Source organism: Drosophila montana, unplaced genomic scaffold (genome assembly GCF_035044405.1).
Source record: "Drosophila montana isolate Dmon_TW-CO22-7 unplaced genomic scaffold, ASM3504440v1 contig_402_1, whole genome shotgun sequence".
NCBI lineage: Eukaryota > Metazoa > Arthropoda > Insecta > Diptera > Drosophilidae > Drosophila > Drosophila montana.
Genome location: NW_026998739.1, coordinates 3,045,614 through 3,061,563, shown reverse-complemented (window position 1 = coordinate 3,061,563; position 15,950 = coordinate 3,045,614). Strand labels below are relative to the sequence as shown.

The following is a 15,950-nucleotide window of genomic DNA, read 5'->3' as shown; positions in this document are numbered from 1 at the left end:
TTCAATTATGTTATCAACACAAATATATCTGATTGATAATATAAATATGATCTGATATATAAATTGTTCAAAATATAGCAATATTGATTTTATACATTGAAGTAATTGCCATAGCGGTTATTCAGTACTAAGCATTCACCATGTCCAGTAATAGTTATCTGTGGGTACTGCTCATTGCGATGATCGATGCAAAGCAAAATTTTCAATTGGTACTGGACAACCCTATTGTAGAGAACTTGGCACCGGAGCTGGTTGATGAGATCGACTTTCGTGTTACTCAACTGAATAATCGCAGCTATCTCAGCACCAAATTGAGGTTAAAACGTATTATAAACCATTTCGAACTAAAATGGGCTTTGGATCTTACAAAAATGAACAATCAAACTATGAGGCTATTCAATATACGAATCAATGGTTGTGAATTTCTCCGAGGCACGAATAAAAGCAAGTTCCTAAATGTGTTCCTCAATATTTTACGAAAATACGGTTCCAAGAATATAGGTTGTCCATTTCAACCGGTGAGTGTTAGATGAAAGTCATTAGACTCATTTAAATTCTCGTTGTAATTTCTTTATAATTATTAACATTTTTTATGTATATTGTAATTCATGTTGATGACTATAATATTTTTATAATGTATCCATATTGCACCAAAAATCATGATTAACATTCATATTCTTTCTTTCTTGACAGAACTTAGACTATACCCTGACTAACTGGTCTTTAGATGGAAAAGATATTCCTTTCTATGTACCCGAATGTGTCTTGTATAGCCCCATTGACATATATGCAAAACAACAAAAAATTATAAGCATGAAATTCAATGGTAAAATAGTCCAACTTTAGCTCATACTGATCGATGATAAAACAATTAAATAATTTTAATAACTGAGCCAAATTGTTTTATTCACTTTGAGTATGGTTCATTTCATGTTGAGCCGCGCTTTAGCCATGTTCGTGTATTTGTGGGTACTTCTCGTGAGTGTGGTTGTTGCCACAGAGAAATCCAAGTTCCGATTCATATTTGATAAAGTGAACGTTAAGCACTCGGCACCAGAACTTGTTGAGGAGCTGCACTATTCGATGATTCAAATTAATAATCGCAGTTATATCAGTGGCAACTTAATACTCAAACGTAATATTAGTAAAATGGATGTCAACTCGTGTATGGACTTCTGGAAAACCGATAATAAAAAGGTGCGCCTGTACAACTTGCACACGGATACGTGCTCCTTTTTAACAATGGTACATAAAAACCCGATCATGAGCACCTTCTCAAAGAGCTTGAAAAAGCATACGACTGGGGACTTCCAGTGTCCATTTAAGGCGGTGAGTAATTCGTAATAATGACCTAGTAAATTAAATTACCGACAGTTCAGCAAGCTTGCCTTTCGGTTCGCTTTTGTACCCGGTTTCTTACATTCATCCAGGTTTTAGTTCAAACCTAAGTTGGAATATAAACGAAACAATTTCCTATATAGTTATATTAATGTTTTTCCAAAGAATTTTATTAAAATTGTGTTTGGTTCAGGCTTAGGCTCAGTTTGCTTTGACAATTTGATTTGCTTCAGATCGTTTTCGAATTTTAAGTATCCAAATTATTCTTTTTTCACAGAAACTAAATTATACGCTTACTAATTGGTATCTTGACGAACAGGATTTTCCCAATTATGTGCCCGAAGGCACTTTTCAGACAATCACGGAATATTTTATAGAAAAAAGAAAGATATTTCGCATATTGACCACTGGCAGAGTAGTCTATTAAAAAATAATATGAGGAATACAAATATTTTAATTTAATATTTTACTATAAAAAAAATACAAATATCTTGAATAAAGTTCATCTTGCTAATTTTTTAGTCTCTGCATGTTTCATTTTTTGCTATTAGTTCCAATCGATTTAAGCATTTAAGTAAGTTAAACGTTGCGCAATCTAGATTGCATTCTCGACTGGACTTATTAATGATGATTATGTCTGTATTTAAAAATAATATTAAAATTATATTTCAATAGGTTTAAGGTAAAAGTGGTAAACAAAACCAAATCCAATAAATAAAATAAATAAAAATGCTAAGGGAAATGTTTCTGATAGATTTGTATTGTGATTTCGATAAGAACATTTGCTTATCTTGTAATGGGACAACGCGCAAAAAGTAAATGTCAAAAATGTATGCGATCCGGCAATACCACAATTTATATATCCGTCGTATAAAGTTTTTAATTACCTTAGATAAAAACCCGCAAGATAATGTTTTAATATTTTTCGTTAAGTAGTCCATTAAAAATAGATTAATATTCACCCTTAAAGCATTTTATTACAGAGGTAAGCCAATAAGTAATATCTGAAACATTAAACAGTGCATTGCAAACGATTAAAATGAACGCTAATATTTTACCAACAGCCTTGCTACTCTGTTCTATCGTGTTCACAGTGTCTGCGAAGGTAAGTTATTTAATGTTTTGATTTTTGGGAAATATATATACATATATTCAAAATCAAGAAATATAAAATATTTTCATGTACATTCTTTTCACAGACGAAGATCGCAGCTGTATTCCACAAATTGTTGTGTGAGAATCAGGAACCGAACACAGTCGCGATTTTTCATTGTTTTATTAATCACACGACAAATAACGTTTCTGGTCTTTATGTGCAGTTCAAACTAACCAAAGACGTGACTAATGTGAACGGGTTATATATTTTGGCAATTGAACATGGTAACAAATTTATTAACTACACGGCACAAGAGATGAACTACTGTGAGGCACTTCACATAGTTCATAGTCAATACTTGACCCAGATGGTGGCTGTTGGACTGCGTCGCGTTTCCAATTTTCCCCTGGATTGCCCATTCAAGAAGGTTTTTACATGCTTTTCCTTTATATGTTTTCCTTAATGCTAGTATCTTGTTAATTTTCAGGAAATATTATATTATGTAAATGGGTTTACAGTCGATCCGAAGGTTATACCAGTATATATGCCCCGAATACACTTCAAATTGACTATGTCTTTTGTCTCTGATAAGCACAAATTGGGAACCTTAACAACATTGGGTCAACTAGAACGAAAGTAAGGACTATATAAATGACACAGTTAATCACTGTATATATACAATAATTTTTCCTCACTGACTGGTGATCAACGCACAGTTCAAAACTTAAGAGCTAGGAATCTGAAAGTTTTACTGTATGTATCTTATGCTATAAAGGTTCACGTTAAATGGGGATTTTCAGAAATTCCACCCGCAGAATCATGGCAACTAGTGTATGATTCTATTTTGTTAACCATTCGATCGGTCTGGAACTCAATATCAAAGATATTTGTTTATATTCATTAGAAAGCTATTTCACACTTTTCGGGAATCTTTCCCTCCTTGACAGTTCGGCCTTAAACTCGCATCCAATGAACTTCATGAAAATTAATTTGTTTTTTCTTTTCGCAATATCCAAACTTTTCGGATGGAAAATGCGGGTCATAGATCTTATGATCGAAAGTAAAATTTTGAGCTTAAAGATTTTCAGCACGAGACTGAAGTGGGTTGAGAACCTGTATTCTAACTTTTAGTTCTTAATTCGATGAACTAGAAACTTGTATTAAATTAATTAAATGTCAAATTAAATATTAAGACACGGGATTCAAGATATTAGGGGTCTAAAAACATGGCAAGCCCGCGTACTTGAACAATAATAAAATACAAATATCGATCTAAAAATTGACCCTTTATTTCCTTCTAGAAAATTCGTAATCGCAATGTGAAGATAGTGCTAGTACCCAAAAACATTATTAAAGAAAATAAATAAGTTTCTGCTGTTGTTTCAGATGAACTTCGCAAATTGTAAATAAAGGCAGACAGCTATAACGATCACTGATATATCTGCAGTATGGCAACGCTCTCATATTAAAATATTGCAGTCCTATTAACAGAAGCTTAAAATATTTGTAGATAAGCAACATATATTATCTTAGTATAGGTACATTTGTAAATTACCTTAGATAAAAACCCGAAAGATAATGTTTTAATATTTGTATTAAAAATCGATTATTTTTCGCACCAAAACCGTTTCATTATTGAGGTTAGTCAGTATATAATAATTGAAGCATTAATAGTTGAGTGCAAGCGATTACCATGAACGTCAACATTTTGAAAACGGCTTTGCTTTCCGGTTTTGTTTTGGTTATATTAGCTGCGAAGGTATATATATATATATATGGAATCTAGTATATTATACATACATAATTCGAGATATATAAACTTTCTAATACTTTTTAATAATTACAATGCATTGGAAATGTATAATATGATTGTTTTGACAGCCTAAGATGATAGGCGAATTCTCCAAAGTGTTGTGTGAGATTCAGGATCCGGAAATAATGGAAGCATTTAATTGCCAAATAAATCATACGTCTAAAACCCTTTCTGGCATCTATGTGGAGTTCAAACTAATCCAAGACGTGACTAATGCCAGTGGGATCTACAGTTTGGCAATTAATCATGGTAACAAATTTATTAACTACACGGCACAAGAGATGAACTTCTGTGAGGCACTTCACATAGTTCATAGTCAATACTTGACCCAGATGGTGGCTGTTGGACTGCGTCGCGTGTCCAATTTTCCCCTGGATTGTCCATTCAAGAAGGTTCTTACATGCTTGTCCTATAAATGTTTTCTTTTTTTAGTATCTGGTTTGCTTGCAGGATATTGTTTACTATGTGAATGGGCTTACAATCGACGATAAGTTTATACTATGCCCGAATTAACTTTTAGAGCGGATGCGACATTTGTATTTAATAAGCGCAAATATGCAAAAGTAACAATATTTGGCTCTTATGTACGAAAGTAAGGAATATAGGAATTTTACTTAATATAAAAATCTATCACTTTATTCCCGTCTATAACATGTGCAATTGCTATGTGAGAACAATATTAATTCTTGATGTTGTAACTTTCAATTCCACATCAAATCCGCAAATTGTTGTGAATAAATACAGACTGACTTATTTGCAACTTTATAAAAATTGCAATATGGCAACGATTACATATTAAAATGTGTGAATACCAATTGGTTAATCGCATTAACAAAAGCTTAGAATATTCGTACAAACGGAAATTTTGTGAATTCCCCTCATTTGTACTTGTTAATAGGATTCAGCTAAAACCACAAAATATAATGTGATTACATATTTTGTTTTTATAATGTATCAGAAATCGATTAATGTTCTTTTTTATTAAAAGACTAAAAACCATTTTATTAGGTCTGATGAACGAACCATTAAATATTTTATAACAACGATCGCACGATAACATTATAAGCTGTTCAAAATTTCGGAAAACATTTTGAGTTAATCTTTCGCTATGGCCGGTTGGTTGGCTATGTTTGTGCCTACTTCTCTTGTTGGATACAAAGAAGGAACAACGCAAATTTCATTTTGTGTTGAATCAGTTTTTAATTAAACACTTTGCACCCGAGCTCTTCGAGGATCTCAATTGTCGACTGATGAGCTCTTCGAGGATCTCAATTGTCAACTGACGCAGTCACCAAATCGGAGTTTTCTCATGCGTCTTTTTCATGTACGCATGGATTTTTGCCAGTATTTCACAGCCTTTCATAAGATACGCATCTTTCGGAAATTTGCCGAAAGTTATCTAAACAAAGTAAGGGGAAGCCTAAAATGTCCACTTAAGGCGGTGAGTAAAATATATAAATAACAATATATAATGTATATCAAAAACTCCATTTACAGAACTTCAACTATACGCTACTAACTGGTATATGGAGGAGAAAGACTTTCCCAATTATGTGCCACAGTGTAATATTAGGATATTCTTGAAATTATTTACAAGTTTTAAATTGATTGTTCAAGCTCTCAGTCTTGGTAGGGTTATCTATAAGAATAAGGAGCTTGACTATAAATAAACATTACAATCATGAAATATGAAACACATAGAAGCCTCCTTTTTCTTTCCCAGATTTTTAATTAAATCTTTGAAATCTGGGCTAAAGGCAGAACAAATTTTACTTATGTCACACTGTTGTCATAGAAACATTCGGTCCATAATTGATTTCAAAATATCTTGAAATATAAAAACATAACAACATCTACTAAACTCCTCACATAATGGCAAACTAAAAAGTAATGAAAAATAGAAATAATATAATTTAAATCTGATAAATCTTCACGGGTATTCAATTTTGGTATTGCGTACATAAATCTTCAATTATGTTATCAACACAAATATATCTGATTGTTGTGAACAAAATTGTTCAAAATATAGCAATATTGATTTTATACATTGAAGTAATTGCCATAGCGGTCATTCAGTACTAAGCATTCACCATGTCCAGTTTTAGTTATCTGTGGGTACTGCTCATATTGATGGTTAATGCAAAGCAAAATTTTCATTTCATACTGGACAACCCTATCGTAGAAAACTTGACACCGGAGCTGGTTGAAGAGATTGACTTTCGTGTTAGTCAACTGAATAATCGCAGCTATGTCAGCACCAAATTGAGGTTAAAACGTATTTTAAATAATATCGATGTAAAATGGGCTTTGTATTTTACAAAAATGAACAATCAAACTATGCGGCTATTCAATATACGAATCGATGGTTGTGAATTTCTCAGAGGCACGAATAAAAGCAGGTTTCTAAACGTGTTCTTCAAAATTTTACATAAATACGGCTCCAAGAATATAGGATGTCCATTTCAACCGGTGAGTGTTAGATGTAGGTTATTAGACTCATTTAATGTAATGTTGATGACTATAATTTTATACCCTGAACCCATTAAAAATGGGTAAAAAGAGTAGAATGTATTTGTGTACACGGTATAGTATGTAACAGGCAGAAGGAAGCATCTCCGACCCCATAAAGTATATATATTTTTGATCAGCATCAACAGCCGAGTCGATCTAGCCATGTCCGTATGTCTGTCCGTCCGTCCGTCCGTCTGTCCGTCCGTCCGTCCGTCCGTCCGTCTGTCCGTCCGTCCGTATGTACGAATAGGATCTCAGAACCTATAAGAGCTAGAGACTTGAAATTTTAGCTGTAGGTCCTCCTAGTGCCCGCGCAGATCGAGTTTGTTTCCGATATTCGATAACTTGCCCCGTTTCCAAGTAATCGATCAAAATCGATATCGAAATCCTGTTTTTTGAGCAATTTCGGCAAATAATATCAGCTAGAGTCATGCAACTTGACATGTAGCTTCTAGAATAGTTTATATGTATATATCAAGTATTTTTCATTTTATACCTATCGCCTGTCGGCAGAAGAGGGTTCAGGGTATCCCCTAGTCGGGAGCTCCCGTCTAGAACCTTTTACTTGTTTTTATTTTGTATCCATATTGCACCCAAAATCGTGTCTATCATATTCTTTCTTTCTTGACAGAACTTAAACTACACCCTGACTAACTGGGCTATAGATGAAACAGATATTCCTTTCTATGTACCCGAATGTGTCTTGTATAGCCCCATGGACATGTATGCAAATCAACAAAAAATAATAAGCTTAAAATTAAAAGGCAAAATAGTCCATATTTAGCTCATACTGATAGATGATAAAACAATTAAATAATTGTAATTATTGAGCCAAATTGTTTTATTCGCTTTGAGCATGGTTCATTTCATGTTGAGCCGCGCTTTAGCCATGTTCGTGTATTTGTGGGTACTTCTCGTGAGTGTGGTTGTTGCCACAGAGAAATCCAAGTTCCGATTCATATTTGATAAAGTGAACGTTAAGCACTCGGCACCAGAACTTGTTGAGGAGCTGCACTATTCGATGATTCAAATTAATAATCGCAGTTACATCAGTGGCAACTTGATACTCAAACGTAATATTAGTAAAATGGATGTCAACTCGTGTATGGACTTCTGGAAAACCGATAATAAAAAGGTGCGCCTGTACAACTTGCACACGGATACGTGCTCCTTTTTAACAATGGTACATAAAAACCCGATCATGAGCACCTTCTCAAAGAGCTTGAAAAAGGCATACGACTGGGGACTTTCAGTGTCCATTTAAGGCGGTGAGTATTCGTAATCATGACCGTTAATGATATTACCGACAGTTTGACCTTTGACAAGTTATGTACCCGAAGGCACTTTTCAGACAATCACGGAATGTTTTATAGAAAAAAGAAAGATATTTCGCATATCGACCATTGGCAGAGTAGTCTATTAAAGGATAATATGAGGAATACAAATAATTTAATATAATATTTTATTGTAAAACAAAATACAAATAACTTGAATAAAGTTCATCTTGTTAATTTTTTAGTCTGCGCATGTTTGATTTTTGCTATTAGTTCCAATCGATTTAAGCATTTAAGTAAGTATAAACGTTGCGCAATCTAGATTGCGTTCTCGACTGGACTTATTAATGATGATTATGTCTGTATTTAAAAATAATATTAAAATTATATTTCAATAGGTTTAAGGTGAAAGTGGTCAACTAAACCAAAACCAAGAAGAAGACAAGTTGTAAAATCTTTAAATCTTAAAATAATTTACAGCAAAAGGGAAATGTTTATATATAATTAATATAGATTTATATTGTGATTTCGTTAAGAACATTTGCTTATTCTGCAATGTGACAACGCTCAAAGGTAAATGTCAAAAATGAATGCGACCCGGCAATACTATAATTTATATTCTAATTACTTTTCTAATATTTGCAGATAATAAATTACCTTAGATAAAAACCCGAAAGATAATGTTTTAATATTTGTATTAAAAATCGATTATTTTTCGCACCAAAACCGTTTCATTATTGAGGTTAGTCAGTATATAATAATGGAAGCATTAATAGTTGAGTGCAAGCGATTACCATGAACGTCAACATTTTGAAAACGGCTTTGCTTTCCGGTTTTGTTTTGGTTATATTAGCTGCGAAGGTATATATATATATATATGGAATCTAGTATATTATACATACATAATTCGAGATATATAAACTTTCTTATACTTTTTAATAATTACAATACATTGGAAATGTATAATATAATTGTTTTGACAGCCTAAGATGATAAGCGAATTCTCCAAAGTGTTGTGTGAGATTCAGGATCCGGAAATAATGGAATCATTTAATTGTCACATAAATCAAACGTCTAAAAACCTTTCTGGCATCTATACGAAGTTCAAACTAATCCAAGACGTGACTAATGCCAGTGGGATCTACAGTTTGGCAATTAAACATGGTAACAAATTTATTAACTACACGGCACAAGAGATGAACTACTGTGAGGCCCTGCACATAATTCATAACCAGTACTTGACCCAGATGGTGGCTGTTGGACTGCGTCGCGTTTCCAATTTTCCCCTGGATTGTCCATTCAAGAAGGTTCTTACATGCTTATCCTATAAATGTTTTCTTTTTTGCCAGTATCTTGTTTGCTTGCAGGATATTGTTTACTATGTGAATGGGTTTACAATCGACGATAAGTTTATACCAGCTTATATGCTCGAATTAACTTTTAGAGCGGATGCGACAATTGTCTATAAGCGCCAATATGCAAAAATAACAATATTTGGCTCTATTGTACGAAAGTAGTGGAATATATGAATATAGGAATTTTACTCAATATAAAAATCTATCACTTTATTTCCGTCTATAAAATGTGCAATTGCTATGTGAAAAGAATATCACTAAAAAATAAATACATTTTTGATGTTGTAACTTTCAATTCCACATCAAATCCGCAAATTGTTGTGAATAAATGCAGACCGACTTATTTGCAACCTTATAAAAATTGCAATTGCAATTAAAAACGACCTGCTGTGTGTTGGTCCAACTTTGCACGAGTTAATTATTTAAAAAAATTAATATATAAAGAAATAGGTATAATCAATTTCTAAGAAACCTAAGTTCATATTCGAAATTACTGAGAGGCGGGGAAAATTCTAAGAACGCGCAAGGCGCGTGAAGTTAGTGTTAAAAGGAAGGCTGCCAAGGACCCTCCCAACAGGTATTCAGAAGAGAAATTATTCATTTAATTAAACATTTTATTATGCATTAAAATATTGTAAAAAAGAGACTTACAGGACTTTAGAGCCTAAAATGCTTAAGCTAGAAAACTATTTGGGCATTGATTTGTTTTACATGCCACAAATGCATGCAATATTCACACGTGAAAAAGCAAGGACTGCCAAAAAATGGCGGAATTTTCCGCAATCTGGCAACGCTTGCAGTCATGTTAACATTATAAATAGATAAATTATAGCATAAACAAAGCTAGATAAGAACTGCAAAACTTACAATTTTTATTCTAGAAATAACCCAGTTTTAATTGTATTAAAAATCAATTCATGTTTAGGTTAAATTAAAAGAAACAAAATAAATAACCATTTAAATCTTTGACTGAGTCATAAAATAGTTAATTGCAAACGATTAACATGAACTTAGTTAAACGCTTTGACAACGGCTTTGTCATTAAGTTGCTGAGTACATTTAATAATAAATATAATTTTTAATTATTTATAATCAAACTCATAAATCTTTCAAAATCTTTTTCGCTGTTGAATAGTGTAATCAATGTTTATAATTATGTCGTACTTGCAATATGAATTCAAGTTTACATGTATTTTATTAAAAACAGTGTTGTATAATGTTTTTTTCCTTTCAGCAGAATTGAAATATATATATATATATAAATAGACTTAATGGATAGTTTTCTATAAAAACTCTGTTCTATCCCGTGTGATTCATGTTATTATCGCATGTCTGCAATATTGTTCGTTCTCGCTGTTGACATTTGCGAACTGTTTACTTTGGCTCGTTCTCTTTCTCTCTATAGAAAGGGCATGCGAGCATCGTTGTTAACACTTTTTCTTCGTATTTTTTTTATTTTTTTTAAATTCTGTTATGGAAAGCTGAAAAACTTGATTACAGGTGCGCTAATTTAGTTGCACGCGAAAAACACACGCGTAATCAAAAACGGTTTGCTGAAGTGGCAACGCCACGGGACCCCTACCGCCACGCGAACCCCCATCGCTGCCCCACCGCCAGTTAGTCCCACGAGTTTCAGACTGTGAGTCCTTAACCCGTGCGTTTAGGTTTTTAAATTGGAGTTCATGGCATGCCATGTTTTTTGCTTGCTCGCCCCTGGGCGCACAACAATTTAATTTATATGTTGTGCGGATGTGTGTGTGTGTGTGTATGTGTGTGTTTGTATTTATTTTATATGCCATGGCAGCGCTCAAAAAAGTATGCAATAAATTTTTAATTTAAATCAAGCCATCCGCCCACTCCATGCAAAGCGTGGCAAGTTATTAACATATGAGAGCAACACTCACCTCTCTCTGCTGTCCCTGCCGATTGCTACTTGCGACTGACTTGGGAGTCGGTCTATTTTAACTGGTTGACACTGAACATGGCGCCGTCTTCCTTAGAATCTCAAGGGGAGCGAAAGACTGAAAAGATGGAGCAAAGGCTTTGCATAAGTAAATGTGAGCCAGGTTTAAAAGTATAATTGTTTTTAATATACATTTTATATCAATTTTGTATAGGTTTATTTTAAAAAATATGTATATTATAAAAAGAATTTAATTTAAATATTGTATTTATCGTGACAGAAAATGTAATAAATCAATGATATTTTAATGTATTGAGAACTAATCTATAGTCAGTATTGTAAAAATAGAAGCTCATTGGAATTCTGGTTTGTATCGTGTTTAAAAATATTTTTTGAGACGTTTTCTTTTCTTTATTTTCTCAATCAACTCGATATTTTTAAAAAGAGAGCTGAATATATTTTAAATCATTTTAATTGTATTTTTTTAGCACGTAAATTTCGCATATCTATAACATCCCTAAAAGACACGACAATTCCTGAAGCAGGCCTTGAGCTTGTTCGCATGGCTATGAAGTTCTCACTGCCTCTTGTCCAACCTCATCTCCAGCTCAGCCTCCTGGCAGAGCTGCTCGACCAGCTTGCCGGACTGCTCCATTTCCAGGCGCAGCTTGGTTAGACTGATCTGCATGCGGGCCATGCGCATATCGCCCGCCCGCAGTTTCATCTGCTGCGTGGCCGTAAAATCCGTTGCCTGCTGTTGGGGAAATAGATTATAGCTGCCATATCTGGGCCTGGAGCTGGGGCTGATGTTGAGGATGGGAATGGGATTAGAGCGGGGGCTGTGTCTTCTGTGCAGCTTCTTGTCAGTCGTCTCGGGCATTATAAACCTCTTTCAAAGTGCCCAACTTGTTGCAACTATTAATTTGGCTTGCCAAAAATTGGCTAGAACGTTACAGCGAGAAGTAGAAAGAGACAGCAAGAGCGAGAGCGAGAGAGAGTGCTCTTTTGTTGTATACAGAGCGTATCGAATTGTTTTAAAATGTTTGTTTAACACATGACACATCCAACAGAGTCTGCTGCGTGCGGCAAAGAGAAGGGGCGTTGTTGTTGGGTGCCTGGTGGGTGGTGGGCGGTGGGTGGTATGGGGGTTGCAAGTGGGTGCATGTGTGCACTAAAGCAAACCACTGAGCTTTAATTACAATTAACCACAAATGATGTAGCGACTGCGGTAAAGGCGGCTTGCGGCTTAGCCTTGCGGTCAAGCCGCGGGCAGCAACAAAGCAACAATTTATTTTTGCTACCACGCTGACAATATGCACGACTATCACATACGCTGCACTCATATGTAACAGAGATATTTTAATTTAATATCACAAAAAAAGCACCAATGATAATAAGCTCGTAAATTCTGATAACAATCAGATATGGTTATATTAACAGAGCTCCATTTGTTTTTTATGACAGAAAGTTGAATAACCACTGCAAGGGTATAAATAGTTCACATCATGAATTTAATTTTAACTTTTGAAAAGCAATTCTCGTTTGTCTTTATTTTCGGCATTAATTTTTCATATTTTGATTATTTTCATCTACATAAAATACACGATAAGCTATATAATACAGAGCTTCTCCCTTATCTCTTTGTAATTTGCTTTCTCTCTCTATATATATTCCACTTTTTATTTCCTCTCTTTCTCAACTCTTTTTCGCGCCGTTTCTCACTCTTTCACATATGAAATTGTTGAGCCAAATTGAATTGAAAACATTTCCCAATGAGCGCTCCAAATTCTTTAATCGAAATTCATTTCGAATTAAATAACAAACATAATTCAATCAGATTTAACTTAATTAGAGTGTGCAAATGGAGAAATTTAACTCAGCAATTATATATACGGTATGGCACACACGCAATTTATACATACACTACGTGAAATATGAAGTAATCCTTGCATTTTCTCCCCTGCCTTGCGAATTCGAAGCGCGTCGACTTGACTCGGGCATGCAATTAATTAAAAATACATGCAGACATTTCGAGCCTCCAAGCCGACCACCTGCCCCCTCGCTCAATTGCGCCAAGCAGGGCAGAAATATACGAATATGCGGCATTAATTTGACCGCAGAAAGGACTCTGGGAGCAGCCATATCGAAGCACATATGTGTACATATAACATGTATATGTATTTATGTATATATATGTATGTAGTATATAACGAGCACACTCAAGCACCGCTAAATGCATTAAACCACCTCTGGCCTGTCCTCCCTCAACCCCGTTGCCAGCGCCTGTGCGTGCTGCATGGACAACATGTGCGACTCCTGGTGGAGCTCCTGGTAAACAGAAACAACAACCATACAAGGACATCAAATAAAGTTGAGCAAACAGAGGCATTAAGTGCAAGAATGTTCCTCCTGCTCCGTTGCCTGAGCCAAGGATGCGCCTGCTCCTGCTCGTGCTCCAGTCCAGGCTTCTGCTCCAGCAACAACTTCATTAGGCAAGTGCTGCAGCCTGTTGGCCACGTCTTCGGTTTGCTTCTATTGATTTTTTTTTTTGCTTTTAGACAATTTTCCATTAGGCGTATATCCTTCACTATTTTTTTTTTTTTTATTATTTGCCTTATACCCTGTACATGTAAAAATGTAATTAAAGGGCATGATAAGTGATGTGTATTTGTGTAAGAGAAAAGAAATCAGCCGTGTTTTCTATGCGAAGATCTGTGCTCGAGTCCCAGACTATATTTCTATTACAAAAGATCGCAGTTTCCCTTCGTGACACGATTGAGCACGACGTGTTCCGATTAAAATGTGAAGTCTTTTATAGAAGATTTTATAAATCTAGTAAGACGGACAATAGAAAATTTATCTAGAGAGGCTATGCCAACTTTTTGCGAGCTTGTTTCTGAATTGTAGTTCCCGTTCGTATCGCGTTGGAATAATCCCACACGCGCCCATCCCTGGAAGAGACACCAAATTTCTTGTGTCTCGTATATCACAGGCAAATGAAGTTTAGACTGTGAATAGAGCTCTTTACGTTCGCGCTTAGTCGGTAAATGTGTGTCCAACCTCCCTTCATTGATGTTTATTACACACCAGGGCACAGGTTATCTGCTAGCCGGGTTCTCTTGGTATTTTACTTAGTTTTCTTATATACCTTTACTGTTATTTTTCATTTTTTTTTTTCTTTCAATATTTGCACCTGATGTTTTTGCTTTGTCTTGCGGACACACCGAGCAGAGTGTCAAATGCCATTAAATGTCAACTAACAGCAGGAACAGGAGCAAGTGGCGCCCAAGTGGGCAGCTAGGCAGCTGCAGGCAGGGAGCACAGGTAACCAGCTACTGATTGCCAGTAGCATATCCAGGGGGAGGCAGAAGAGAGACAGAGGTGGTTAGCGGATATTTCACTTACCTTTTACCATTGTCTATAGACAAGTGGCAAACGCTCTGACAATGTTTTGACGACTCTGGCAGGTGTAGGCGGTTGTGACATTCACACACAATCACACAGCCAAATATAATTATATATAATGCATATGAAAAGATGTATATATCTGTATATATATATGTATATATTTGTGTGTGTAGAAGTACAGCGGAGCATAAGAAATTAGTTGACATGTTGCATGGGTGTGGCAAAGTCAATACGAGCGCTTATCTAAATAGACAGGTAGTAGATGTTCAAATATTATCGAGTCGATGCCACAAAAAAAAAAATAAAACTGACTTTACCAGTAAAACTAGCCTAATACAATCATATATATCTAATATACCTAAGTAGGGATTACGCATTCAAAAAATGGCCAACTGCGCAACAGTCTGTATTTATTTGTAATATTTATTCAGTCGAATTTAAGAAATATAAATAACAGTATTCAAAACTCTGACCGCATCGCTCTGATTTCTAGAAAATATTCGGACAAATATTGTCTTTAGGTATTTAATATATATGTTTCTTTGTTTGGCATAATACGCAAAATGTATTTTATTTAAACAAAAAAGTTTATACAATCAGTCTTTAAAGCTTCGGTTCTCGTATTCAATTGACAGAAATATTATTGTCATTATAGTCTATCCGCAATCTTGTTCTGACGAGAGCGCTTGCCAAATTTTGGTAATAATCATGATGATAGTTTGGGATAAAAATCTGAAAATTGTGGCAAGACTTAATTGAATGCATGCTGGGCGCGCTCGAGTTGCTAAACTCTTGCGGCAGCCACAGGGGCAGATACAAAATTGCAGCAGGCGATGATAAACGAGCGAGTCGAGGCGAATAATAGGAAACAAACAAGCATTAAGCGAAAAATATACTATGTATCTATATGTGCATGGTGTATACATATATGTATAGCTAAACAAATAATATTTATGGCCTCCTGCTGGAGTAGGAGTAGAGATAGGAGCACAAGCTAGTGAGAGGGTGCTGTTAGGAATTTTTTGGCAAAGTTTCGTATGCTGTAAGCATGGTTTATATTTATGTGACCAGTCGAGAGAATAATCAGCAACACCTCATAAATTAACGAGGCGACTGCGGCTAAAATTATTTTTAAAAGTTTTTTAGGGAACACATCCAAAAGAATTCGCCACATTTTTCGGTCACCAGGTCAGCAGTTGACTCGGTTAATGGAATTTATTTTGCATAAAGAGGAACCGGGATATGACACAGC

The 15,950-nt window shown here is 34.9% G+C and overlaps 5 protein-coding genes across 7 annotated transcripts in view; 3 read left to right on the top strand and 2 right to left on the bottom strand.

Moving 5' to 3' along the window:
* The window catches only part of RpS21 (ribosomal protein S21), a 75,824-nt gene that overhangs the window by 34,441 nt on the left and 25,433 nt on the right, over window positions 1–15,950 (top strand). The gene's annotated exons all lie outside the window — the stretch shown is intronic.
* The window catches only part of B4, a 58,749-nt gene that overhangs the window by 29,694 nt on the left and 13,105 nt on the right, over window positions 1–15,950 (bottom strand). For all 3 annotated transcript variants that reach the window (XM_064697312.1, XM_064697314.1, XM_064697313.1), the window contains one exon: window positions 11,292–11,408. The gene's annotated coding sequence lies outside the window, so the exon portion shown is untranslated. The remainder of the gene's footprint in view (window positions 1–11,291; window positions 11,409–15,950) is intronic.
* LOC135438929 (uncharacterized) lies at window positions 141–1,765 on the top strand. Its single transcript, XM_064697490.1, has 3 exons — window positions 141–324; window positions 1,001–1,329; window positions 1,616–1,765. The coding sequence occupies exons 1-3, from the start codon at window positions 141–143 to the stop codon at window positions 1,763–1,765; spliced, it is 663 nt and encodes a 220-aa protein (XP_064553560.1).
* On the top strand, window positions 7,615–8,022 carry LOC135438928 (uncharacterized). Its single transcript, XM_064697489.1, has one exon. It carries the CDS (start codon window positions 7,615–7,617, stop codon window positions 8,020–8,022), a length of 408 nt encoding a protein of 135 aa, XP_064553559.1.
* LOC135438825 (uncharacterized) lies at window positions 11,747–12,356 on the bottom strand. The gene has a single exon (XM_064697315.1). It carries the CDS (start codon window positions 12,168–12,170, stop codon window positions 11,868–11,870), a length of 303 nt encoding a protein of 100 aa, XP_064553385.1. The 5' UTR covers window positions 12,171–12,356; the 3' UTR covers window positions 11,747–11,867.

Bases quoted from the DNA above. Each gene is read 5' to 3' on its own strand.
- LOC135438929 (XM_064697490.1), top strand. From the start codon at position 141: ATGTCCAGTAATAGTTATCTGTGGGTACTGCTCATTGCGATGATCGAT. The intron at 325-1,000 runs GTATTATAAACC...TTGTTGCCACAG, and splicing joins CACCAAATTGAGGTTAAAAC to AGAAATCCAAGTTCCGATTC. The intron at 1,330-1,615 runs GTGAGTAATTCG...CTTTTTTCACAG, and splicing joins TCCAGTGTCCATTTAAGGCG to AAACTAAATTATACGCTTAC.
- LOC135438928 (XM_064697489.1), top strand. From the start codon at position 7,615: ATGGTTCATTTCATGTTGAGCCGCGCTTTAGCCATGTTCGTGTATTTG.
- LOC135438825 (XM_064697315.1), bottom strand. From the start codon at position 12,170: ATGCCCGAGACGACTGACAAGAAGCTGCACAGAAGACACAGCCCCCGC.